This window comes from Hemiscyllium ocellatum, chromosome 17, assembly GCF_020745735.1.
Source record: "Hemiscyllium ocellatum isolate sHemOce1 chromosome 17, sHemOce1.pat.X.cur, whole genome shotgun sequence".
Classification (NCBI taxonomy): Eukaryota; Metazoa; Chordata; class Chondrichthyes; order Orectolobiformes; family Hemiscylliidae; genus Hemiscyllium; species Hemiscyllium ocellatum.
The window spans coordinates 29,550,024-29,569,068 of NC_083417.1; the positions used below are offsets into that span (position 1 = coordinate 29,550,024).

The window sequence follows — 19,045 nt, forward strand, 5'->3', positions numbered from 1 at the left end:
ATACCAGGGACCTAGGTTCAAATCCAGCCTTGGACAGACTGTCTGTGTGGAGTTTGCATGGTCTTCTTGTGTCTGCTCCAGTTTCCTCCCTCAGTCCATAGATGTACAAGTTAGGTGAATTGGCCATGTTAAAAATTGCTCCAGAGTGCACAGGTTATGTGAGTTAGCCATAATTTTTTAAAAAATCTATGCAAGGTTTCAGGGATGTGGTAGGGGGTGGGTCTGGGTGGGATGCTCTTCGGAAAGGGGTTGGTGACGATTCGTCATGGCAGATTTGCCACCGATGATTAGCCACTGTCGGTTCGCCACCAACGTTTCTCTACTGGGGTCGTTTGACCTCTGGAGACTAATCGCCACCGGATATATACATATGTATACTGATTGTTTTCATTTCCGCCGGTTCTTTCATATTTCTCAGTCCCCTTTATTTATACAACTGTATACTACATATTGATTTTTTAAAAAAGAGGTAAAATAAATATCATTTTATTGGTTAATTCTAACTTTAGTAAAACAATCTCTCGTAGCACTGATAGCTGCCTGCTCAAAGTCATAATGGATATACTGTGGTCTGGGATTAGGTACCAAGGACTTCACCATTTCAAACACGCATACATACGTTGAACTTTGCTTATTTGGTAGACGTATATACAATATTGGATGAACACCATCAAGTCTTTTTGCTAAAATACAATATACAATATGTGGATCCGTCCATTACATCAGTCCCTTTGTTCATATCACCAAAACTTAATACTTGAATCACTCTTGGATAGTTTATTTTTATATATATATATATATATATACACTTCTTATTTCCACGTTTACTATTAATTTCTGTTTCCATACTAAAAATTCCTGTTCCAAAAATACAAGCTTAAAAAAAACTCTCCTGTAACGAAAATAAGTTGTTACTGAAACAACGCAAACACTACCTTAACCAACATAACGACAATTTTATATACCGCCAATATTCAAAATATACGACTTACTTGCGGTGGCAAATCGTCTTCAGTGGCCAATGGGCAGTGGCTAAGTGTCTTCGGTGGTCAAAGGGCAGTGGCTAATTGGTGGCAGCGAATCTGCTGTGGCGAATGGTCCCAGTCTGTTGGAGAGATGGTGCAGACTTGATGGGCCAAATGGCCTCTTTCTGCACTGTAGGGATTCTATCAACATAGAACACAGAGAGGAAAGAATCTGTATGAACTTAGTGCAAGGTAGAACAGAAGGGGAGAGGTGTGAAAAGTGAATTAGGGCAAGCAGAATAGTGCCTCTCTCAACATGTTAGGAAAGCATCGTGACAGTTACAGAAACAATTTCACACCCTTGTCTAAGCAATCTTGTGATTTCTCTGCAAAGGAATAGGGAACTATCCCAACAATTTTTTTTTTGTTACCTTTCTGTTAAGGGATGAAATGTGACTGCAGTTTATATTGTAATCAGTCTTCTGTCTCATTGCTGCTGCAAGTCTAAGTACATATCAGAAAGGAAATATTAAGGCCTATTTTTACATCAGTTATTTTATATCAAAACTATGAATTGGAATCAGGCTGTTTACCCAGGCTGTGTTCACCTTTATGAAAGGGTTAATTAACATGTTACAATATTTTCTTGGTCTTGTGCTGATAAAGAGTCTGCTGAGGTAGGGAAAACGTTCAAACTATTTAAGTAATATCTTATTCTGGCTTCTTGCAATGAGGCTGCAGAGAGAGAGAGCAAAATCATCTGATGTATGATTGCGTCATGTGATAAAGTCTATTATCTCATTAGCGTACCATACTGTCAGATTTAACCACATTTACTACATTAATCAGCTATTGCTAGTTTTCTAATTTTCTATGAATCTTCAATTTTTTGACTAGTAGTTTTTCAGTGAGATCTCCATTTTATTGGTCCTTTTATAATTTGCAGCAGTACATTTTCTTGACATCTAAAATAGTTTCTGTCCTCTCCTGAAGGCTGCTATGCAGTTTATCACACTTTATGGTTATGAGGATATCATGACTGCACACATAGAAGGAAGTTCAGGATCATTATGGAGTGTTAGTCCACCTAGTCGTCAGGCAATGATTACTGAATTAAACAGCCATAACTCCGAGATGACACTTCGCCTTATGTGGACTTTTCAAAGGTAAGAATGCTCTCCAATATTAAGTTAGAGGGATAAAATTCTAATCTTTTAAATGAAAGAAGACTTTCTCTCTGCACCATGAGCTCCAACAACTACATTCTTTAGAAATTCGATAAGCTTTTACTGTGTATGCTGCAAAGAAGTATTATTGTATTGATGTGTGGCTTTAATATATGCTTCTGAAAATATACTTTTGTCAGTGTATTACTTATTATAGAATTTAATAATAAGGAATGAGCAGCAGCAAATGATGGAAGAAAATTATGCAAACCTTGCACTTTGGATCCCACTATCTTATGGACCATGTTGTTTCACATCCTCAGAACCCTGTAGGTCAAGAATCAGCCTGTTCACTCAGATGGTGAAAACCCATCACCCTGAGTAGGTGTCTTCCTATATTGGAGGGATGGCCAATGGCAACCATTTGAAAAGTGAAGAAAAACCTGCTTTGTACCCTTTTTATCTTGTCCTATTTCTTGAGCGTAACTCAGTCTATAATCTGAACCAGACCAGGTATAAAGCAAGTTAAAATGTGTGTAGGTTTGAGACATTTTAAAAGTTATTCGTTTCAGATGAGAGGTTGATGTTTATAATATTATTGTTTATAGGAATAGAGAGTTTCTTATCAATTTTCAAAGTCCAATTAGAATAATATTTAATAACCTTCTGTCTTTAGGGATCTGAGTCTAGGTGGAGTACACGAGCACACATCAGAAAAGCACACCATTGATCTGGAACCAAATGACCCTGTGCGGAAACAGTTGGCAGATCTTCTTCTAGGAATTCGGAAGGAACCAGTGTATGCCTTTATTTGTTTGATTCAACTGAGTGCTGATAGTACCACTATTAACTTGTCAACTTGTCGTAGAGCTTGTCTGTGGTAAAGCAATATTGAATTCTCAAATAAAACCAGGAAGTGCCGGACAAACCAGTATCTCTGGAGCGAAAAACAGAGTTAATGTTTCAACTTCAATGAACCTTTGTTACAACTGAAAGCAAATAGGCAGCACTGAAAGCTGCACTGGCCAGTGAGACTGGCCTCGAAACGTTCACTCAGTTTATCTCCCTGCAGATACTGCCAGATGTGCAGAGTTTCTGCAGTACTTTCTGAGTTTCTTTATCAATACTTTGATCTCCAATAAATTTATTAAGTTTGAGTTCTGTATTAGTATTGTGTGGAAATTGCATGAATTTGTTTAGCATGAGAATTGTAAGCACAATGGTTTTATCAAACATCATAGCAAATTTGAGAATAATGGATTGGGATGAAAGTTTAAAACCCTACTAAAGAAATAAAAAGGGCATAACTAAACCATTTTGTTGATAGAATTACTATTGGAAATATATTTTAATATATATTGGCAATTTTGGCAATTAAAAATGCTGGACCATTTGCCAGACATGCTTAAAGGGACTGCATTGTGAATGTGCATTGTATGATTTTCCTTTCATTAGTTTTAGTCAATGAGAAATCATGGTGCACATATTCAGGATTTTGCACAATATGCTCAATATTCGCAGTATTCCCTGATAAAGAGAGAAATTGCAAAATTGTTCCTTTAGATCAAACAAAATGTATTAGTTTGATGTTTTTGTATGATTTTTATTTGCAGATTGATTTCACATATGTTACCAAAGTACATTAGAGCTCCAAATGGGCCAGATGCAAAACCTGTTGATCAGCTGTATCCAGGTAAAATGACTTGATTATAGTGTTCGGAAACTTTCCCTTTTTAAAATGATAAATTACAATATTTACTGACAACTTAGCGAATTCATCTTGAATTCAAATGCTCTTCATTTCAAAATGTCAGTTTCGTTTTGCCATAGTCTAAATAATCATATTTTATCTCCACCATTGTTTTATTTGAGTTGCCACAATTCATTTTCTTTGAAAGATTTCATAAAATCCTGTAGAAAGTTGTTCCTAATTGAAAGGCAAGGTTGAACATATTTATTCCATTCATAATTTGTTATTCCATTTTTACCCAGATATTGATTAGTTTCAGAGCTCTATCCAAGATCTGAGCATCAAAATATTTGAGACTTAAATTTTGCACTTGAGTGATTACCACACAGAAATCTGAGGTGTCATTGCTGGAGGTGCTAAATTTAAAAGCCCCAAAAGCAGCTGAAAGGATTCTGATATGATGAACTCTCATGAGTTAGCTTCATCATAGACATTGCAGTAACTTCAAGATGCCTGGAATTTCTGCATTCAGCCAATGCAATTCCTATGAAATATTGAATGATGGTAGAAAATTGGTAAGATTGGTTTCCAAGATTCTTGAATTCTAAACTGGAGGCTTTTCAGGAAAAAAGGTGGAAAAGAGTAGAGATATCCTGTCAACAGGAAGTCACAAGATCTTCCAGGGAAACACATCGAAGAGATAGCCATAGAGGCCAATGTCAGGAAACAAGTCCTGAGGACCTGAAAGTAGAGTTAGAAGTTGAATGATTTTACATGACTAGATTAGTGAATTCTTCTTCAAATGCCATAGCTGCCTCAGACAAAGGGCCATTCACCTATAACTCACCCAGCAAGAATCTCTATCAATCAAGGCTCATACCTGGTATTTATCTATTAACAGTGTATATATTATATACACACACACACACACGCACACAGAGCTACTGCAAGCTTTATAAAAACAGTTTGTGCACATCGCCAGCTTTTCAGTCAAAGAAACCATATTAGCAAGACAGATTGCAAGACTCTCACTGATGCACCTCCTTCTCTCTTGCAGTACGGGGTGCTATACAACTGGAAGCAACAACAGCTAACCAGAGGAGACCAGGCACACTCCAATATCCTAATCATCATCATCTCCAAAGATTATTGGCATTATTGTACAGTCCATTGCTGAGGCCACAGCCAGCAACGGGATTGAAAACATTAAAAATGGCTACATTCTCCTCAAATCTCATTTCCGCATAATCCTACATTTTTCTCTGATTAGAGTCTGCAAATGCCATTATGTATGCATCTATGATATTCCCTCATTTCTTGCACCACAAATGTTTTCTTATGCATTTGCCCTTTCAGATACCCTACCTAGCCAATCAGTGGAGGAAGAATAAAATGACACTGACGTGCAGCATCACTCTACCTCATGCTGTCAACCACTGACTGAGATATTAGCATCCTGCATAATTGATAGAATAGCATAGAGATGGAATCTGAATGGTAACATTATGAACGAGCGACTAGCCAGAGCAGGGAGAGTATAGGTGGCAGCTTATGGGGAAAGATGGGGGGGGGCAGGGGGAGGTGGTCCAGGAAATGATGGGGCTACAAAGATGGTGAGGTTGTGAGGTTCCACATGAGTTTCACTGCAGTTGGCCTGGTTTCCACTTTGTTGGGCAGACTGCAGAAGAAGATACAGAACAAAATACTTAGTCATTGACAGAGCTGCCAGAAAGCCTGTGGTCAGTGTTAAGTTCCTATCTTAATACCATAAAAACTAGCCTTACTCTAATTTAGTACTATAACTTTTGGACCAGACCTATGCTTTTCCATAACTCTTTTAAAATTAATAGAATTATGGATCACTGATCACTACCTTATGTCCCAAGAGAAGGTTGAGCTTTTCCCCTTCTTTAGTTGGGATATCTACATATTGATTCCTGAACGTGCTTAATGAATTCCTCCCCATGCAAGCTCCTTAACACTAAGGGAGTATGTGTCTATGTTTGGAAAGTTCAAATCCCCTACTACTGCAACCCTATTATTCTCATAACTATCTGCGATCTCCCTACATATTTGCAAATTATGATACAGCTTTTATTGTAGCAGCCACAGAGACCAACCACTGACTGCATGCCGTGATGCATTCTAATACTCGTGCCATCACCCCTATGGATAAACGTGCAAAGGAGCTTGAACATTGTCAGAGCAGTTGTCAGAGCAATGCCTCAATCTGCTGTATGCGGGAGCTGTAGAGCTCCATTGAGAATGGTAACACTGTTCTCTGATTGGATGACAGCATTTAACTTTCCACACACCACAGCATCAGTGCTCTTGGTGTATCCAGATTGCTGTTCCAATGTCAAGGTGGTACAATCTAAATCTGGGCCTTCCAGTGTAAGGTTGTTCTAAGATCATGTGCAATCTCATTCATTGCAAGTTGGCAGACAACGGGCGAGCACTGCACAGCAATACTGAGAGAAGCAAAGGCAAGTAGATGACAGGCACTAACGGAATGTACTCAGGTGATTATTAGCTTGTGTTTAACAGTTCATTTTTTCATGTATGAAATCAGTTTGGAATGTTTATTTTGTTATGGGTCTTTACTTTTTCCATGAGGCCAAGCCAGCATTGAGATTGAGAGGTAAGATGAAGCACGGGACTGTTCATGAATGAGTCTTCGGAGTTGTGGTTATTGCCACCAGACTCAGATGAGTTCTTCATGGAAAGCCCTGTCTGAAAGGAGGTGCCAATGCTGCATCGTCCTTTTCTTTACCTCTTCCTATTCCTCCTACTCCTCCTAATCTTCAATTACTCTCCTTTTTAGAGTGACACTTCACCATAGCAAGAATGTGCAGTACTTAGCAGACCATCACAAATCTTAACACATACTGCAGTGCTGTGTTAATGCGTGCAGATAATGGAATACCTGTGGCAGCATGTTAGTGGTATGCTGTGACAACTAGATTTCCATTGTATGCATGTTGATTGCATCAGTTGCACACTGGAGGTACGACTAGGACTGATTACTATACATTGGTGTCATGATAGGAACTGATTTGCTGCACACTAACTAACCCACAAAATTAGCCTCTATTACAACAGTGATGAATGCAAGGGCTTGTATGAAGTGCATTATTTAAGATTTGGCATATTAAGAAAATATTGATACAAATTTGAAACAAATTATTAAGTTTTACTACTTCTAAACTACTGCATTAAAAACTTTTCACCACTGACAGATAATGAAAATAGCTACCTGAATGTGACCATGGAACTACAAAGGCACGTTGGAAAGGATGCAAATGATTCAGACAGTATCTTGGAATGGTGGGTGATACAGGCCAAGACTGAAGAATGTAAACAAAATGAATGTCATGAACTACAAATGATCATCTTCAATGACAAGGTCAGCCCACCAAGCCTGGGCTTCCTCGCTGGACATGGGTATGTTTCTTTCAGAAATGTAATAGAAACATTTGTTTCTTTTACGTAATAAAGCTTTGGAAAATAATATAGTAGGTGAAACGGAAATTAATTAAATATCAAGATACGATCTTCACTAATTTGTTTTTGATAAATTTCAAAATGTATTTAATCAAATTACCAATAATCAAAACTGCATGTACATCAAGTTCTTCCAAAGTCATTAGAATCCCAATGCAATTGTAACTGGCTACCGAGCACATTCATTAAGTATTTGTTACCTTATAGAGCCCAATAGTTTTTTAATAGAAAGAAATCCCCTCATTACCAATCAAAAGAAAACTGATGGACAAGATTTTAAGCACTTTTATTGTAACAAATCGACTAAAAAAACCTACTTCAAACATGAATTGGTAAATAATCTTCCAAGTAAAAAGGTTACTTTCACTTTTTAATTGTAATTGCAGCAAAGATGTGTTTAGTATAGTCACAAACAGTTGCATCACTTTCTGCTCAAATATTTTTATTTACTTATTCATGGAATATGGGTATCATTGGCTGGACCAGCATTTATTGTCCAGTGAACAGTTAAGAATCACCTGAGAGTTTGGAGTTACATGTAGGCCAGACCAGGTAAGGATTTCCTTTCATAAAGGACATTAGTGAAGTACATGAGGTTTTCCCTGACATTCTGCAATGGTTTCATGGTCGTCATTAAACTCTTCCTTCTAGTTTATTATTGAATTCAAATTCCACCATCTGTCCTGGCGGGATTTGAACCCAGGTTTCCAGAACATTACCTGGGCATCTAGATTGATAGACTAGCAATTATATCACCAGGCCATTGCCTACCCCACATTTAATCGCACTTTGTAATTTGGCCTTTAGTACATAAGACTAAATACATATTGTCTTCATTGGTTTTACTGGCAGCCACATCCATGATTCTCAGATATGGCTAATACTGACCAGGCACACACGCCAGATCCCTTGCACTTGTGGCTTGACAGTCCTGATGGTGTCGCTGTCTATAATTCCTTTTCAACAAATGATAGCCAATACACACAGTTTGGTGCTCTGATACAAATGCTCAGGTCTTCATCATGCCTGTTTTTGTCACACACCGTTTAGGATATCGGTCTCTTTCGGTTTGTTCAAACATGGTTTCACTAAGAACATCAGTTGTATTTTCTTCTTACTGCCGAACAAAGAGCTCATTTATTTGGAGAAAGCTTATCTTTCTTCTCTTCACACAAATGCTCATTTCTGAAATGTGACTGCTCAGGCTTGTTGCCTCAGAATAGACAGGAATTCAACTTTTCGAACCACCCACCACTACCACCACCACTACTTCCACATTCCCTGCTCTCAGTTGGCTTTCCTGCCCATAACAAGCCCACCACCGTTTAATGTCTTTAAAATGATTCCATACCCAAGCAACCATTAAACCCCTTTGCAATGTTATCTTAATTCACTTTGGATTTAAAGGTTCATCTCATGAAAAGGAAATAACAGACTTTTCCCAAAATGCAAGGATCATCATGAATTGCAGGGTCATCTTAAACTAAAGGCCTCAATATCTTTAAAATCCTAGCCTTGCAAATGATATGCTTCAAGAACTATCTCACTGTGCCCGGCAATCTTCCAGATGCTGCAATGTGAGCCTGCGCAGGATAAAATCCTCTCAAATTCCCAAATTTGAAGCCTTTTATTACCTCAAATCTCAAGGGTTTCTGAATCATGATTTTTCAAAGTTACTTGCATATATTTCAGATACTTAGTCAAGTAACATTTCATATTCAAAAGTATCATAGAGTCGTTATTCCTTACCTCAGAAACAGGAGAGAAATAAAGCCCTTACATTTATGTTAGTCCAGATTTTGTGGTTGTAATGGAAAGAAAAGTCATAGTGTGCTGTCATTATTTATCTTAAGCTGACATCAATTTCTGGAGTTGGTACATGTATACTTAATTACAGAAATTGAGAAGTCGCTGTCAGTAACTTTACAATTCCCCATAGGCAATGTTCACACATCCAAGCGTCTTCATGAAGGATGTACACTCTCTTTAAATTACTATGTAAGCAATGTGCAAAAAGAAGGATTATATTTAAATAAATTACTTGTACTTCCTAATTAATTTCAGAGGGAATGTGACCCATTGAATATGCTGTTGCAATCCTCCCAAGCTGCAATCAATTAGAAGTAATTGAACTAACAAGAACTTCTATTCTTCTATTCTTTCACAAAATACTTTTCCAAGATTTTGTAAAGTACCATTGGGATGTAATTGGATTTTTAATAGTGTATTAAGTTGATAATTTACTTAGAGAGTGTCATTGGCTCTGAAGAAGTAATTTTATGTTTATTTGATATGAAATGTCTCCATTATTGTAACTACATTTGTTTAGATTTTTAAAAGTTTAGTTTTTATTTGTTCATGAGTGAAGTGCCAACCAAACGAGCTGCATTGTCCAAGATGGTGTTAGACTGTTTGAGGTTTGATGGTATTGCATTCTTTCAGCTAAGTGCATGCTTGACTTGTGAATGTTGGAAGAGCTTTGGGGTGTCATGAGGGGAGTGACTTGCCACTGTTACTTATCTCTGACCTGCTTTTATAGTCACAGTATTTATATGGCTGTACAGTTTCTGGCAAGATTGTTGCTAGTGTGAGATTCAGTGATAGAACATAGAACAGTACCATTCAATAACAGGTCCTGGATTAGTGGTGCTGGAAGAGCACCGCAGTTCAGGCAGCATCCAAGGAGCAGCGAAATCAACGTTTCGGGCAAAAGCCCTTCATCAGGAATAAAGGCAGAGAGCCTGAAGCGTGGAGAGATAAGCTTGAGGAGGGTGGGGGTGAGGAGAAAGTAGATTAGAGTACAATAGGTGAGTGGGGGAGGGGATGAAGGTGATAGATCAGGGAGGAGAGAGTGGAGTGGATAGGTGGAAAAGGAGATATGCATGTAGGACAAGTCCGGACAAGTCATGGGGATAGTGCTGAGCTGGAAGTTTGGAACTAGGGTGAGATGGGGGAAGGGGAAATGAAGAAACTGTTGAAGTCCACGTTGATGCCCTGGGGTTGAAGTGTTCTGAGGCGAAAGGTGAGACGTTCTTCTTCCAGGCGTCTGATGGTGAGGGAGCGGCGATGAAGGAGGCCCAGGACCTCCATGTCCTCGGCAGAGTTGGAGGGGGAGTTGAAATGTTGGGCCACGGGGCGGTGTGGTTGATTGGTGCGGGTGTCCAAGGACCCCTTCGCCCACCTCCAACACACTGCATCCATCTGGACACCCCGCGCTGGCCTATTACCTGCCCTCGACCTCTTCGTTTCCAACTGCTGCCGGGATATTAACCGCCTCAACCTGTCTACCCCTTCCTCCACTCCAACCTCTCACCCTCACAACGTGCAGCCCTCCAATCCCTCTGCTCCAATCCCAACCTCACCATCAAGCCAGCGGATAAAGGGGGCGCAGTGGTAATCTGGCGCACTGACCTCTACAATGCTGAAGCCAAACTCCAACTCGAGGATGCCTCTTCCTACTGCCCCCTCGACCAATACCCCATCGCCCACAACCAAACCATCATTTCCCAGACCACACAGAACCTCATCACCTCAGGAGATCTCCCACCACAGCTTCCAACCTCATAGTCCGGGAACCCTGCACTGCCCGGTTCTACCTCCTTACCAAGGTCCACAAGCCTGACCACCCTGGCCGACCCATTATCTCAGCATGCTCCTGCCCTACTGAACTGATCTCTACCTAACTCGACACTGTCCTATCCCCCCTACTCCAGAACCTCCCCACATACATTCAAGACACCACCCATGCTCTCCACCTCCTCCAAGACTTCCGTTTACCCGGCCCCCAACGCCTCATCTTCACCATGGATGTCCAATCCCTCTACACTTCCATCTGCCATGACCAGGGCCTCCAATCCCTCTGTTTTTCCTCTCCAGACATGCCCAACAGTACCCTTCCACTGACACACTCATTTGTTTGGCCGAACTGGTCCTCAACCTTGACAATTTCTCCTTCGAATCCTCCCACTTCCTCCAGACCAAAGGGGTAGCCATGGGCACACATATGGGCCCCAGCTATGCCTGTCTCTTTGTTAGCTACATAGAACAGTTGATCTTCCGTAATTATGCCAGCACCACTCCCCACCTCTTCCTCTGCTACATTGATGACTGCACTGGCGACACCTCGTGCTCCCGCAAGGAGATTGAGCAATTCATCAACTTCACCAACACATTCACCCTGACCTTAAATTTACCCGGACCATCTCTGACACCTCCCTCCCCTTCCTGGACCTCTCCATCTCCATTAATGACGACCGACTTGACACTGACATTTTTTACAAACCCACTGACTCCCACAGCTACCTGGATTATACCTCTTCCCACCCAACCTCTTGCAAAAATGCCATCCCGTATTCCCAATTCCTCTGCCTCCACCGTATCTGCTCCCAGGAGGACCAGTTCCATCACAGAACACACCACATGGCCTCCTTCTTTAGAGACCGCAATTTCTCTTCCCACATGGTTAAAGATGCCCTCCAACGCATCTCGTCCACATCCCACACCTCCACCCTCAGACCCCACCCCTCCAACCATAACAAGGACAGAACACCCCTGGTGCTCACTTTCCACCCTACCAACCTTCACATAAGCCAAATCATCCACCAACATTTCCGTCACCTCCAAAAAGACCCCACCACCAGGGATATATTTCTCTCCCCACCCCTTTCTGCCTTCCGCAAAGACCGTTCCCTCCATGACTACCTGGTCAGGTCCACGCCCCCCTACAACCCACCCTCCCATCCTGGCACCTTCCCCTGCCACTGCAGGAACTGTAAAACCTGCCCCCACACCTCCTCCCTCACCTCTATCCAAGGCCCTAAAGGAGCCTTCCACATCCATCAAATTTTTACCTGCACATCCACTAATATCATTTATTGTATCCGTTGTTCCCGATGCGGTCTCCTCTATATTGGGGAGACTGGGCACCTCCTAGCAGAGCGCTTTAGGGAACATCTCCGGGACACCCACACCAATCAACCACACCGCCCCGTGGCCCAACATTTCAACTTCCCCTCCCAGTCTGCCGAGGACATGGAGGTCCTGGGCCTCCTTCATCGCCCGCTCCCTCACCACCAGACACCTGGAGGAAGAATGCCTCACCTTCCGCTTCAGTCACTTCAACCCCAGGGCATCAATGTGGACTTCAACCGTTTCCTCATTTCCCCTTCCCCACCTCCCCTAATTCCAACTTCCAGCTCAGCACTGTCCCCATGACTTGTCCGGACTTGTCCTGCCTGCCTATCTCCTTTTCCACCTATCCATTCCACCCTCTCCTCCCTGATCTATCACCTTCATCCCCTCCCCCACTCACCTATTGTACTCTATGCTACTTTCTCCTCATCCCCACTGTCCTCTAGCTTATCTTTCCACGCTTCAGGCTCTCTGCCTTTATTCCTGATGAAGGGCTTTTGCCCGAAACATTGATTTCGCTGCTCCTTGGATGCTGCCTGAACTGCTGTGCTCTTCCAGCACCACTAATCTAGAATCTGGTTTCCAGCATCTGTAGTCATTGTTTTTACCTCAGTAACAGGTCTGTCAGCCCACCATGTCTGTATTGACCAGGATGCTATTCTGATCTAGTACTATCTGCCTGTGCATGGTCCTTATCCCTTTATTCTCTGCCAGGTCCTGTGTGTCTAAATGCCTCTTAAACTTTGCTAACACATCTGCTCCTACTACCTCCCCTGACATTAATGGTAATAGTGTTAAAACACTTGAATATAATATTGTTGGTCATTTGGCAACTATGTGGCCTGAATGGTATTTTGAACAAGTCTACTCTAGTTGGATATATATTGTCTAGGTCTTAATGCATGCAGGCATGGACTATTTCAGTCTCTGAGGAGTGTGCCTGAATGCTGTAGAATGATCAACATCTGACTGTATGATGTAGGAAAGGCTACTAATGACACAAGATTAGATGGTTGGTCCTACGAAACTGCCCTAAGAAACACCTGCATTTTGTTCTTTCATATGAATATACAAGCTAAGAGCAGGAGTAAACAAATCATCCCCATGAGCCTGCGTTCTTACCTGGCCTGTCCTACATGTAACTGCAGACTCACAGCAATATGGTCGACTCTTAACTGCTCTCTGGGAAGTTAAGAATGGGCAATAAATGTTGGCCTAGTCAGTGATGCTCACGTCCTATGAATGAATGTTAAAAAAACATCATGGCTGACGCAATTGTGACTTTCATGCCATATTCCCACCTAATCTTGACTACCTTAGACTCCCATATGAACATAAGGATTGATCCTCCAACAAGCACAAACACTTTTCTTTGTAATAGGCTTGACTTCAGCCAGTGCTCAGGCTTTCCCACGGTTCCCAATTTACCAAGGCTACCTGGTGCGATACTTAATCACATTTCCTTGACAGGCAGTCAATTTAATCACACCTCTGGATTCAGCTTTTTTTTTGTCCATTTTTGGACCAAATTTGTCATGAGTGCTGAATGGCTCTAGCAGTACCCAGTGAGCCGGTAATCCTGCTTTTTTGCCAATTGATGTCAGTATTGTTGCTTTACTGGAACAGCTTGGCTAGGGGTGTCGGTAGCTGTCACTGTCCAGCATTTATTTCTCATCCCTAATCGCTTTGCGCAGATGACGATGAGCTGCCTTCGTGATCTGCAGCAGACCATGTGAAGTAGGAAAATCCATAGTTCTATTAGAAAGGGAGAACCTGGAATTTGATCCAGCAAAAAAATAGCAATATAGTTTCAAATCAAGATGTCTTGAAATGAAGCTTGCCACGGTGATGTTCCATGCTTCTGCTGCCTTTGTCCTTTTAATTAGTAGAAGTCATTGGTTTGGATAATGCTGTTGAAGGAGCCTTGGTGGTAGAGTGTGTGAACATATAAGATGGTGGTGAGGAATCAATCAGGCAGGCTGCTTTATCCTGGATAGTGTAGACCTGCTTCAGTGTTGTTGGAACTGCACTAATCCAGGCAAGTGAGAGTAATCCATTACCATCCTGATTGTAGTTGGTGAACATACTTTTGGGAGTCAGGTGATGAATTATTCACTGCAGAATTCCTGACCTCTGATCTGCTCTTATAAACAATGTGGCTACATGCCTGATTCAGTTCAATTTTTGGTCAATAGCACCCCTAGGATATTGACACTAGAGTTTGAATTCCATCAATCTCTGAGGAATTGAAATGGAGCAGAAATCTTTACAATCATGAATAGGCATCTCTATTTCTGGCCTTAGGGTTGGCCGGGGGGGGGTGGGGGGGGGTTGGTGAAGATAGCAGCGAAAGAAGCTTGGACAACAGACATTATCTAGAGGAACTGCTGCAATGATGTCCTAGGACTGAGATGATTGACCTGCAGCAACCCCACCATCTTTCTTTGTAATAGGCATTACTCTAACCAGCAGAACATTTCCCCCGATTGCTATTGTTTTCAGTTTTACCACTGCTCTGAGGTCAATTGCTGCCTGGATGTCAAGGGGAGTCACTCTCACCTTACCTTTGAAGTTCAGCTCTTTTGTCCATGTCCTGAGTGCCTGAATCAAGTGGTCCTGGTGAAACCAAAACCAAGTGTCAGTGGACAGGTTATTGTTTCATAAGTGCTGTTTTGATAGCACTATTCACACCACCACCCATCACTTTGCTAATGACCAGGAGTAGACTCATGGAGCAGTAACTGACTGGTTTGCATTTGTCCTGCTTTTCATGGGCAACTTTTACCTGGGCAATTTTCTGTATTGGGTAAATGCCAGTACTGTGCTGGAATACCTTGGCTGAGGGTATAGCTAGTTCTGTAGCACAACTCTCAGTACTGTTGCTGAAAGGTACTTGAAGATAACTCTGTTACTGGAAGCTTGGAGATGCCTTTGTTTTGGCAAAGGTTTAAGCAGATTTCAAATAAATGAAGACATGCCTAGATCTTTGTAAGTAGCATTCATCAATGTCAACAGCAAATGCCATTGTTTCTCTGCTAAGTACAAAAGAGCAACCTGTAGCCTTTTCACCACTGCATTCTAAAGCATTTCTCAATCAACTAAAGTTCTTTGAAGCCTAGTTACCCCAATGTAATGTAGGAAAGTATCTGACAGTACTCGGAGTGCTACACTGAAACATCAATCTAGATTACATGCTTATCTCTGAAATGAGCATGAACCCATCATCTTCTGACTCATCTGGATTTATTTCTGTCCTAAAGTAGGACTAAGGGTAATAGAAATATTAACAATCATAGTTTAATTTTCTCGGGGGAGAATGGGGAAGAAAATCAATTTATCTTAAAATAAAGGACTAGCAAGAGAGTCCATCATAGGATTACTATTGCACAGTCTCTGGATGGTGTAAGATTGACAAACTCAATTGCTGTTTCACGTTCTGGGTTTTCTTTTATTTTCCAGAATAATGGGTCTTTACGTCTCAATTGTATTGGTTGTTGGGAAGTTCGTGCGAGGCTTCTTCAGTGAAATATCATATTCTATCATGTTTGAGGAGCTGCCTTGTGTGGATCGCATCTTGAAACTGTGTCATGACATCTTCCTCGTGAGAGAGAATGGAGAGTTAGAGGTGGAGGAAGAGCTCTATGCCAAACTGATCTTCTTATACCGGTCACCGGAAACCATGATTAAATGGACTAGAGAGAAAGACTAATAGCTGTTGCCTCTTTCTCCCTATTTATTTCTTCTTGTCTGGCTCCTTTTTGATGCTCTCTTTTGCTCATCTCTCCTTGTTTCTGACTTTTATCTTGGCTGAGCCAAGTTGAATGTGCACCTCTGATTAATGGAATAATTACCTCAGTTTATCAGATATCTATTTATCTGCTTTACCTTCTCTTTCTTAATTATTCATGTGAGAGCTATTTCTTTTGTGGTCTTAATAAAAGTAACTTAATGTCTTAGAACACAAACACTACGCAATGCGTCTGACTTAAAAGCCTGAAATGACTTTTTGGCAATGTCATGCTGCTGAAGACTGCACATTGAATAGACAAATCTGTGTTTGTTCCCACTGCATATACTCAAAAAAAGTTTTTTTCTCTCTCTGATAACACATTTTGATTAGTTTGAATTGGAGCTACGTACTACTACAACTGAGAAAACAAAACATATTGTCAGTAGTTATCAGTTGAAATAACTCAAGCAAAATTCTTTTTCACCACTTTCTGTTCAACACAATGCCAATCTGTTTATAGTTCTGCAATGAAAATACAGAGAAATGGAGGCCTAAAGACACTTTTGAACCATTTTTATATTTTTAAAAAGATGTTAACTATTTTTGGGAAAAGAGTGATTGCCAGGAAACTGGTTATTCAGAAACATTGCTGAGTGTTTGCAACATGACTGTGATAGCTACAAAGTCCTGTGGGAACTCTCTCAAAAACCTTTTATGATGAAAATTGAAAAGAATCATGGAAAGGTTGTGACATTGAGACCAGGAAGCTGAATTGATTCAATAATGTTGCAAAATTAGCAATATGGAAATTGCAACATCAACGTAGTATCAAATTATTAGTTTTGTTTATATTTTGTTTACATATTTCAGAGGCTTCTAATTTGGTGAATTAGAAGCCTCATATCATTTCGTGATTCCCAGAGTAATTTGACTGTAGTAAATGAATAAATGATTATTTTGTAATGACTTTTACTGCACATATCAATGGGGCTTTTGTGCAACTACTTTATGCCAAAGATCATGTTGTAGTTGATTGTAAATACAGGACATCCAGGTGCACTAAATTAAATATTTTAATATACAAGAATTGAGTGAAAATGTTGAATATTGACATTCCTTTCTAAATTAAGGAAGTCTGTCAAATGTTAATGATTGGTATATGTTTTCCTTATTGTGATAACAAAAATCTGATTCCTAGGCGAGGAAAATGTTTAAAGCAAATAATCTAGTACAAGTTAAAGGTTGTTAGAAAATGGTGTAACGTTCTTGTACTTCACTGCATTACAGCAATACGTTCTCTTTGTGATTGGATGAAACAATAAGGCACTCTAATCTCTGTTGATAAGTTCTTCACTATTTCGGATTTCTCATTAATATTAAATTATATTGAAATGGGACATATACTAAATTAGAAATCTTAAAATTAACAAAAATTCTTTAAAGTTGTACAGCTTAGACAAAATATTAAATATTTAGGAAATCAAACTATTAAACACCATTTCTTAAAGGATTCAATCAAATCTTGACCAGTTCATCTTAATTATTTTGTGATGATGGTTTTCAAATCAAGAGTTGAATTTTAACTCTTTTTAACACAAGCCCCCGTTATATGCCTCTATGAAACTGATTGAAATTAAAAAGAGACTTAAATCCTTAATTAATTAACCCAGATGTGTCAAAGGAATATGATCCTATTAAAAACGCAGTAGGTCCAAGAGACTGCCTACAATGTTTGCAGTAATGTAATTTATCCCTACTTCTACAGATCATAGCCCAATTATGAGTAGTGTATTGTTCCTTTTGGTAACCTAATTAGTAATGGTTCTGAATGAAACCTGGAATTATTATTTTCTTTTAATGCATATTCTTATTTCCAAAACCTATATGCTGCTTGATTATAGTAAAGTTTATCTGATTCCATTTTGCACCTATTGCCTTTATACCAAGAGTGATACAGTGTCTTATTTTAGTGTTCAGACTTTAACTATGATTACATAAAGATCATGAAAGGGTTTTGCACTACCTGCGAATCAATACCGAATTGAAATAATGAGGTGGCACACATCAGAATTAACTGTGCAGATTCAGTTGACATTACAAAAAAATTACTCGAGATGACATGACAACTTCCCTTTTGTAAATATTTAAAATGACATTGTTTCACATTTTTCCCACAAAAGGGAAGAATGTATTTCTGAAAGTTTAAAACCTGTCTGTAAACCCAAAGATCCATTGCTTTGTTTTTTGAATCAATAAATTTGTATCCGGTTTAGAACACTGAGTTGTAGTGCTTCAATAAATTTTCTTGCCAATTTTGTTTAATAGTGAGCTACATTGGAAGTTCAAATTACTACGCCAATTTTTACACATATCTGCACAGATATTCTTATTGATTTCTGTGAACTGGAATTCGGGTGGTTTGAATAACAAGCAGTTTATACTGAGGCTACAAGTTTGAAATTCACACCCGAGTGTCCTAATGCAATTACTCATATACAATACATAAATAAGCAAATTAACACATCGATGATAGCTTCAATTTTCCAAATCAAGATTAAAGAAAAATGCATCAAAATTAGACAGCAGGAAAGAGCAAATCAAAAGTTTTACAGAAGTTATTAAAACTGAACTATGCTGAAGATCACCTGACCAGCCCAACGGATTCTGTTTTCTCTACTAGTATTTAATTTGTTACAAAAGCAAGATGTAATCTCGTTCTGGTTCGACCTGTGGTTATTAACTTGAATAGAGAATAAATATGGTGCTCCCATATTAAATTTGAAGGTAAGGAATGAATAAGTAAATTGCTTGTTCTCATTTCTAATGAAAGATACTAACTGGTCTACTGAGGATTTTGCAGCACATTTTTCTGTTTTCAAATTGAAGTGTGTGTAAAAGGCTTCAGATTTCTTCAAAGGTGTGTCCTTGTCTCTTAAAACTGAAATATTTGCTTAGACTTTGCAAGAAATTACCAAATGCATCAATGGAAATTGAAAGAATGCAAGGTTATTGTGAACTTTAACCAAAACAGCATAATGTCATTGTTTCTTTAGTTGGTGACCAATGAACATCATTGTTT

The 19,045-nt window shown here is 39.8% G+C and overlaps 1 protein-coding gene across 3 annotated transcripts in view; it reads left to right on the forward strand.

Annotated features, from left to right (window-relative positions):
- The window catches only part of piezo1 (piezo-type mechanosensitive ion channel component 1), a 339,923-nt gene extending 321,729 nt beyond the window's left edge, over positions 1-18,194 (forward strand). For all 3 annotated transcript variants that reach the window (XM_060838027.1, XM_060838028.1, XM_060838029.1), the window contains 5 exons: positions 1,959-2,131; positions 2,808-2,930; positions 3,745-3,824; positions 7,061-7,265; positions 15,696-18,194. In XM_060838027.1, the coding sequence (XP_060694010.1) occupies positions 1,959-2,131; positions 2,808-2,930; positions 3,745-3,824; positions 7,061-7,265; positions 15,696-15,945 (831 nt within the window). In that variant the 3' untranslated portion in view covers positions 15,946-18,194. The remainder of the gene's footprint in view (positions 1-1,958; positions 2,132-2,807; positions 2,931-3,744; positions 3,825-7,060; positions 7,266-15,695) is intronic.
- Positions 18,195-19,045: the final 851 nt, after the last annotated feature.